Genomic DNA, 9,287 nt, shown 5'->3' on the forward strand with positions numbered 1-9,287 from the left:
GAAGACCCAGGACACGCTGGAGGGACTATGTTTCTCGGCTGGCCTGGGAACACCTTGGGATTCCCCCAGAGGAGCTGGCCCAAATGGCTGGGGAGAGGGATGTATGGGTCTCTGCTTAGGCTGCTGCCCCCACGACCCGATTCTGGATAAGCGGCAGAAAACGGATGGACGGACAAACTTGCCAAGATAAAAGAAGTGTTGAAGTCAAGCAAGCAAGACGAATAATGGATYATTTAAATCAGGAGTCTCCAACCAGTAGCTCATGAGCTCATGTAAAGTAGCTCTTCGGTGCTTATGTCATCTGCAAACATCATAGTCCATGGGGATTCCTGTCTAACCTCATATCTGTCAATCTGTCCATCACCACAGCAAACAAGAAAGGAGTCAGAGCTGATCCTTGGTGGAGTCCTACTTCCACCTTAAACTCCTGTCACTCCTACAGCACACCTCACTAGTCTTACATGCTTACATGTTCTGCACCACTCTTACATACTTCTCAGCTACTCCAGACTTCCTCACGCAGTACCATAGCTCCTCTCTTGGAACCCTGTCATATGCTTTCTCCAGGTCTATAAAAACACAATGCAGCTCCCTCTGACATTCTTTGTATTTCTCTATCAACATCCGCAAAGCAAAGACTGCATCTGTGGTATATTTTCTTGGCATGAAAATGAATGGTTGTCTCAATGCGACTCTGCTGGACATGCCGCCTTTCCAGGGTGACCCCTAAACTCTCGCACAGTGAACCCGGGAGATCTACGCCAGCTCCTACACTGTTCCTTTTTTTTCAATACAGTGAATCTCTCAGAAAATTAAAGTTTTTATAGATAATAAAATTTTGAGAAAATGCCCTATTTTAATGTTTATTTTATTCTTAAATATGTGCATAATGGCATTTTTGTGCATAATAAACCATATACTGAATAAAAAAATATATAGTCTTGTCAAAGGTGGGAAATAACCTAGTGGATCAGCAGTGGATATATCTGCAAAAAATGTAGAAAAATGTGATCAACACTAAAAGACACTAAACGCCAAAATACCCATTTAATATCCCATGTACCAAATCTAAAAATAGTTCTTTAAAAAGTGACTGAGTCCACAGGTCATGTTACTTTTCTTCACACTCACTGTGGCACATCGTGATGTTACCATCGTTAAAACACTTTATTAAAATGTTGCAGATCCTGCAGTTGAAAAAAAGGCATTTTCTTTTACAAAAAAACACACCAGCATTTCTCAATGGCCTTAAGATGTGGTGACTCCCCCTTTCACAGTAAATTGAAACTTCCTGCAGACTGAGGAGCAAACATCTGATATATTCTTTTCACAATGTACTGAAGCATCTCAGTAATTTAGGCAGAAAAATTAAAAACAAAAATAACTAAGTAGGTCCTCTGGATGGTTTCTTCTATAACTAATGAAACATTTCATCTCTCCTCCAAGACACTTCTTCAGTCTGAGGAGTTTCAGGTGATCTCAGCCTTGTAAGCACTGCCTCCACATGGTGGACAAACAGGTTGGTCACATGCAAAGGAGCACCATCAGCCAATCAATAGCTCCATATTTCCACAGCTGAAGTTCGAAGCAGCTCAGTGCCTGCACTGAAAACCTATATGTGATGTCAGACTGCCCTCTGCAGGTGGGTGGAAAAAAATTATTTGACACAATTACAGAAACAAACATTTGTATTGTCCAAAATAGAAAATTGATTGGTTTTACAAACTAAAACGCACGATAAAAACGTTTGCATTTTTAATATTAAACATTTATCTTGAAAAGAAATGTACAAAACKATCAGAACAGATGAGGAAAACCATTTAACTTAAAGCAACACACTCGTTTCAATTCTAAAACTGTAACAGACTTTTATCTTAGCAGTAGAGTTGGTAGAGAAAACAAAGCTGTAAAAAAATTTCTGGACTTAACTTTATGAGGTAGATACGTTATTACACAATAATAAAGKCAATTTTACACAGGCAAAAATTAAAAGTAAAGATATAATAGAACAATTTCCTCAATTTCCTTTAGAGATGCCTTATAGTTTCTGTTTAGATTGTTTTATTCCAGCTGGATTATAATATGTCCCAAATGCAGTATTACATTTTTTTTAAATAAATATGCTTCGTAACTTGTTTGTGGTCAGAATACATGATGGGGATGATGCTCAGCTTCTACCACTTCAACATTTAGCTCAATTTCTTTAGAACAGACAACCAAACTGAAAAACCCACAGGGGTGATTTAGCATAGTTTACAAACCCACAAGATCAACGTCAAATGAGTGAGGAAATACAAATTGCAAAACATCTTGTTACAGACTTGGAAAAAAAATATACAACATAATGCCAATCAACATTTGCAATTTGTACAAAARAATAAATCATTTATAATTTTATTTTGGGCAAATCCAAATATGGCTTTAAAGGATCATGCTTTGAATCCCCTTTTTACATTTAAATCAGGCAGTTGAGGTCTACTTAAAGTGGAACTGCAATGCTTTGGTCTGAATTCCCCCTTGTTGYAACTCCACAAGTACCTCTTTCCCCCTTCTCTGAGGTCTGTCCCAGATTTAGTTTTGAAGYTGTCTCTTTAAATTCAACAAAGATGCTTCAAAAACCGCCCCTCTCCAGCTACCAGAGCGGTTGATTATACTTTGATAGAGGGGTTCATGACYATATAGCTACTCAGAAACTTTTAATTTACAAATTAATCAAAAGATGTCAACAAGGGAAGACTTGTCCATCCAATCTTACATGCGCATAAGTCTGACCCAGAGACAGAGGAGAATGAAGATGATCAAATTATAGTTCATAAGTCCAAAACTTATGGCAGTTCTGTCGCAAATAATTTGGCGTGATAGTTCAGAAAACGYCACAGAAAATAGAGAAAACTGAACGGGCTGAGCAAATATGATCAAAAAATAATGCAAAACTATCTGTGCAGCACTGAGGAAGACTAAATTTAACTTTTCTGCACTCCTAGAAACTCAAAAGTACAAAACAAAAGTACAAAACAAACCACATTYAACCATTTCATCTTGCTGGGTTGATCAAACAGTAAAAGTGTTATTCATCTGTTGAAAGCACTCATTTGACTCAGGCAATTACTTTACATAAAATGTGCCTGCTTGCTACTGCTTTTTGTGCATAATGCAACAGACATTTTCAGAAGTGTAATGTTTCTCCATCTTGACCAGAAATGAAAAAGTAGTCCCATGTTGTCCACAAGGACATGAATTACTTGCATCAGCTACATGATTCCCTCATTGATCCAATGAAAAACTAAATATTTGCTCCCCCCACTGAGAACATTTGAAAAAAAAAAAAAACTCAGCACCGAACCCCTTTTTTTATCATGACATAGTACCAGTTCATTTGTGAAACACTCGTCGTCGTCGTAGCAATCAACTTGGAGAGGCTACAGCTGCTTAGAAGATGCCGAGGGTTCACAAGAAACATCGTCTCGTCAGGGGGGTTGGTGGGAGAAATACCCAGGTGCTTCAGGCACATGCCCAGGTAGGCGTCTTCAATGAAGATGGGTTTAATTTGAAGTGAGGCATTTAGGATTTTGGGAGGGAGATCCATGGACATGACGTATGCAAATCCCAGTGGATAGGGGGGGTACTCAGGCTCAGGAAAAACAGATATGGGCATGTAAAATTTGTTGAATCGACTTCTTAAAACTGGGCTGTGCCACCAGACCAAACCAGTCATGTAGTTTTGTTTGGGTGTATTGGGATTAAGCAAAAGTTCCACCAAATTTTTCACATGCAGCAACACATCTGAATCGATTTTTAGAATATAGGAAACTTTGGAACAGTACTTTGACAGCCACTCCAGCATGACCATAGTCTTGATGGTCAAATTGCGATAGCTGTCCTGGAAGTTGCTCTGAATGAGGTCATGGTACTGCAAGCTCTCCTGTTTCAGTCTCTCCTGCTGAGCACCATTTTCCCCAGACAGGCCCACTACAAAGACTGTCTCGACCAGCTTGTCCAGAACCATTTTCTCCTTTCCCCACGTCCTTCGGATCAAAGACCGGGCTTTCAAATCACTGGGAGAAACAGGAATCATTAAGAGCAGAAACGGAGTGGTGTTTTTACATGTCTGAGTGTCATCTGTGATGAATTTGTAGTTCCGTGGATAGGCCACGTGATACGGTCCCGGGTCCTCCCAGTGAGGTTCAGGTGACGGAGCCTCCCATGGATCATGATGCAGCTTTGATTTTCTATATACTGGACTCCTCCAATGTTTTGTCTGTCTCTCAGCATTGAAATATATTACAAAGACCATCACTGGCACCATCACCAGTGCAAAGGCAAACACTTCCTTTAGCCGCTTTCTGTTGTCCATCAAAACTAAACGTAAAAAGAAGAGAGAAAGAGACATGTTATGAGTGTAACAACACTTTCAGCTTCAATGTGTGTTAAAAGAGCAAACTCAAGTTTCTCTGACACAATACATCATACTGTATCTTTTTAGAAGCCTAAAATAACAGGAAAAATCAGAGGGAGTGTTAGAATCTGACATCAGGATATTTCCTGGTCTAAGTCACTTCAGYTTCYTCCAACAGACCAAAATCCTGTATGCTAAGTTAATTGGTAACTTTAAAATCTCACTAAGCCTGAGTTAGAGCATACATTGCTTCAGTTGTCTTTATGAGGCCCTGTGATGAACTTAAGACCTGTGCATGATAACCCCCTGCCTCTAACAGAGTGACTGCTGGAGAAAGATAGCAGCTCCACATGACTGGAAAAAAGTGGGTAAAGAAAATAGATGAGTGAATGAATGATGAACCCTTCAAAGTTTATAAACATTGTCAAACAAATATTCTCTCAAAACAATTTACCTATTTTCTAGCCTTTTTGATTTGTCAAAAAGCAAAATACTTAAAAACTCTCATGTTTTTTTTCCTTGAACGTAGAATTGGCTAACTTTTGAAGTCAGTCCAAGTCAAGTTGGCCACCACAGCTAATTATGGCCCCCACACATGAAGCGTTAAATGGGAGTCATATTGTTTTCGTACTGTTTATTTATTTATTTTTCTCCGGAGATTTTTGGTCAACCGTAGTACAAAAACGGCTGCACCAATCAACATGAAATTTGGCAGGGTGGTAGATGAGTCTGACCTACACTGCGCCAGCCAACGGTTTTATGATAGACCCCATATTGGAGGAGGGGGCTCCATTCAAAGAGGGGGTGTTTGGACATGCAAAAATGCTTTTATAACTCAAAAACTGTTAAACATAGAAGCTTCAGATTTATTTTGTTGTTTAGGTCTGATGAAGCTTTATCCATCAGGCCCACCAATCAGTCCACCCCCCACCCCCTCTCTTCATGAGAAGATGATTTTAAACACAAAGTGAATATGTATCAGGTTTTGCTTTATTCTGTAACAACAGTTGAATGTAACTCTGATTTAAAGTACAATAATCTTAGGATAATGGTTATTAGGGAAAGAGTTTTAGAAGGCTGCTAATGTGATAAAAGTTGATTTTGAGCTTAGAGTATCAGCTCTGAGTGTGAGGAAACAGGAACTTCTGTAACTATTCCAGACGTCAAGTGAYATTTGAACCCGTCAGCGATGGGTTCAAACGTCAAATGAGGAAGTCAAGCTCTGTCATGAAAACCTCTGATTTACCTTATCGGGCGACATGCATTGTAAACCAATAAGAGCTTCTTAAAGGGATCCATGATTAGTTGTAACATWATAGACTTTATTTAATAAACATAAACATATTTTAACTGTAAAATAAAGTCTAAAATACTGTAGGATGTTCAGCTTTTACCATTTTTAAACTAAAAGTTTAAAAATATATTACACAGACAGGGCAATTTTATTTACTCGCAAAGCATTCTGGGTAAATGATGACATGGATAGGTCCTCGGTGCGAGCGAGCTATATCCACCCTGAAGGTTAATCTTGGACAATATCTGATGTCCGACTCTTTTAAATGAAACCAGAGAGCGTTGACAGAGAGGAGAAGGTAGAAATGACTCAGCCTGTAACTGAAAATATGGATGGAGGACAACAGAGCTGCTTCATGGAAGAAGAACCTCAGCTTAGCCTGTTATCTTTAGCATTAGCCCCGATGCTATCACCATGTATATGTATTAGCTCAGCCTCTCGTCACTGAGGTCCTCCATCCACATGACAGAGAGGGGAACGCAAAAATGACTCAGCCTGCAACTGAAAATATGGATGGAGGACCTCAGTTTAGCTTGTTTGTCACACTAGTGCTGAGCTAATACATATAAGGCAATATAGTGGTGGGCAACACGGGAGACACCCGTGGGCCTTGTGTTTGACACATGTGGTTTAGAATGATCAGAAATGTTAGCTTGTCAAAMTAAGATAGCTGTCACGTTCTCTAGTCCTGGCCACACCTCCTCGCTCACTAGTCTAGTAGGAAGGGGGGTGTCCAATGCACCCGAAAGATACTTTTTTAACCTAACTTTTTGTACTCCTTAAGGTGTCTAGTAAATAGATTGTGTTGGCTCCAGAGCAAATTATTGTCCCATATATGTTTTTATTGACCATCTTTAATGGCCGACCTGGATTTTCCATTGTGAATAATGACAATTTTAAATCAATATAGCTCCTAAACTATACATCCGACAGACACCATTCACCCCATTTTATTTTTGTCTTTTCATGGGTAATTGGTTGGGAAAAAGATTCCTATGATTATATCATGTTTGATGCATAATAGCTGGAGTAAACACTAAAAAAATGCTAAAATTCGCCTAAACTGAATCACAGGAACTTCTCCCCTGTACACCCTGTTGATTTTTTTTTCAAAGCTTTGTATATTTATAATCTTCAACATGCATAGTAAACAAAAGTTGATGATATCCAGTTGAAGTTTTGTCACATGTATATTTATTGTGCCATTTTTGGTTGTCGACCTGGATTTCCACAAATGCAAAAAACAGAATGTAAAATCAACATATTGACTTAACTAGACATTGTGCAGAGGCAAATGACCCCAGTTTTGGTTTCATTTTGGCATGAGGAATTAATGGAGATGGGTAGTGACATGGCTGGAGGCTTTATGAAGCATTGTCACTCAAATAAATGGAAAAATGTAGGRAAAAAWAGGTGGAATTGGGCCTTRGAGAAAAGAAAACCATCCCAAAATTAATTAGTCATCAATTAGAAGGTCTTCATAATTGAGATATCTTGCTCTTCAATGTYTTCCWCATCTATATCCTCTACTATTTCCTCCAGCAAGTCAATCAGTGTAGTAGGGCAGATTGGGCYACACTTTAATCTGATCATCTTATTCTGATTGTGGAAAACTGACCTGACTGCATGTCTGCTGACTTTCATCAGCAGTTTCCAGCAGACAGAACGTTTCCTCCTGTTCTCTCATAAAGGAGGAAGACACACAGCCTGCCGTTSCGCAAAAATAAATAAATAAAGTCCGTGCGTCACCTGCAGCTGAACCAGAGTGTGCATTAACGTCTCCACAATTATTAAAACCTGTCGCAGGTCCTTTCTGAGCTCAGAAGCTGTTTGTTTATGTTCATCATGAAAGTAGAACTTTTTTCTGTGGGTTTATTTATTTATTTTGGCGGAGGGAGTTGGCAACTGTGCATGTCAGTGCTTCTATTCAGAATAAAAGCCTGGTGCATGTAAACACTCGTCATGATCGGATTGTGTCCATGTAAACGATACATACTGATTATTTAATCCAAATACATTTCAATCCGATCAAAGAATTTTGAGCATGTAAACATAGCTAATGATTTGGGGGAGGGGTGCTCTGTGGGGTGGCAGATCAGCTCAGACTGGACTCCAGGGAGGAGCTGTGTACAAATAAGCGGTGCTTTGAACCAGCAAGCGTTTAGGGAGCTCCACATGGCTACCAGGAGATTCAAGGATTTCTCAAACCTCCATAAATAATCCAAAGCAACACTTTGGGTACGTTTTCGGAGAGAGTGACATTACAACATGATATAAAGATCAAAAATGTCAATTTTGCCTAATTTTCCCCTTTAAAATTTTTTTTTTTCAATCTCAGATTAAGGTTATTGGCTTTTGTCATTTTCCTGTTCTGTTCCATCTGTTGCTCCAGCATCTCCACAGCCAAGTGAAGYTGTATGAACTGAATTTTATGTTGTGTTTGCAAATAATGACAAGATTCCAAGCAACAGGACTGGAAGTACARGGGTGGCACAGTGACACAATTGGTACCTGCCACCTCTAATCAAGAATACTTAAGGTAAAATACAACAAAGCAAGACAAAGACATGTTGAAGGTTCAGAGTAATTCAGTTTCACTGGGGAACAGTTCAGAGTAGCTTAGCCAGAGTGCCTCTTAAATCTATATGTGTACTTGGTATACATGTCAAGTGGTAAAATAAAATTACGCTAAAACCCACAGACCAAACACAGGAAGCACAGAAATGAAAGACTCTTGACGAAATGTCAAAAACTCAAACACAAAGTTATTGTTTGCACAAACATTTCACATTCATACACTTTCTATAAAGCTCAATTAACTGATCCTAACTTAAGTAGATTTCTAATGTAGCTCCAATTTCTGTTGGATTCCTGTATCAATACCCTTGACTTAAGCATCACATTACATTTTGCTTTTTAATTTTAAAGACTGAATTAAGTTGAACTGTTTTGGCTTCATTTACCAGAACATGTAAAATGCAAAATTAARGAGCCAAAACAGCTAAACTTAATTCAGTCTTTTACTATTTCCGTACCCCCACCATAGGTGCATTAAGTCATACGAACCTTTGATTATGAACAACCACAGATGTCCAGTAAAAGCACTTACAGAATGGTGCAAATCAGCTGTGGGAACAAGGACAGAAGAATTAGATATATTAGTAAAAAAAATGACATGAAATTTGAAGAGGAAATCAACCACAGAGCAGCACATGAAGAAAAAAGTCCATGGTTTACTTTAAATAATCACTGAGTTTTGTAGCAGTCAAATAATTTTTAGTTTTGCTTTCAGTGTAACAAAGTACAGGTCTAAATACAACAATCCTCATAAACCACTGACATTTATTTACAAACTTTAAAAAAAGTTTAAGCACAATGGCCTAACGTTTAGAGATATAAACAAAAACAGGATATTAACTTGAACAAATTGTTCTATTTTTACTAGGAATGTACCAATCCAGATTTTTTTGGCTCCCAACATGATCCGATTTTTTAAAATGATTGGTTTTTCTGATTTATTTATTTATTTATTTATTTATTTATTTATTTATTTATTTATTTATTTATTTCCAAGTGACAAGGTTGGTAGTGCTAAAG

At 38.3% G+C, this 9,287-nt stretch overlaps 1 protein-coding gene across 3 annotated transcripts in view; it reads right to left on the minus strand.

Moving 5' to 3' along the window:
- Positions 1 to 1,670: 1,670 nt before the first annotated feature.
- Positions 1,671 to 9,287, minus strand: part of LOC106522692 (beta-1,3-galactosyltransferase 2) — a 19,422-nt gene continuing 11,805 nt past the window's right edge. For all 3 annotated transcript variants that reach the window (XM_014015817.1, XM_014015816.1, XM_014015815.1), the window contains 2 exons: positions 8,757 to 8,816; positions 1,671 to 4,359 (listed from right to left, as the gene is read on the minus strand). In XM_014015817.1, the coding sequence (XP_013871271.1) occupies positions 3,332 to 4,359; positions 8,757 to 8,816 (1,088 nt within the window). In that variant the 3' untranslated portion in view covers positions 1,671 to 3,331. The remainder of the gene's footprint in view (positions 4,360 to 8,756; positions 8,817 to 9,287) is intronic.

Source organism: Austrofundulus limnaeus, unplaced genomic scaffold (assembly GCF_001266775.1).
Source record: "Austrofundulus limnaeus strain Quisiro unplaced genomic scaffold, Austrofundulus_limnaeus-1.0 Scaffold135, whole genome shotgun sequence".
Classification (NCBI taxonomy): domain Eukaryota; kingdom Metazoa; phylum Chordata; class Actinopteri; order Cyprinodontiformes; family Rivulidae; genus Austrofundulus; species Austrofundulus limnaeus.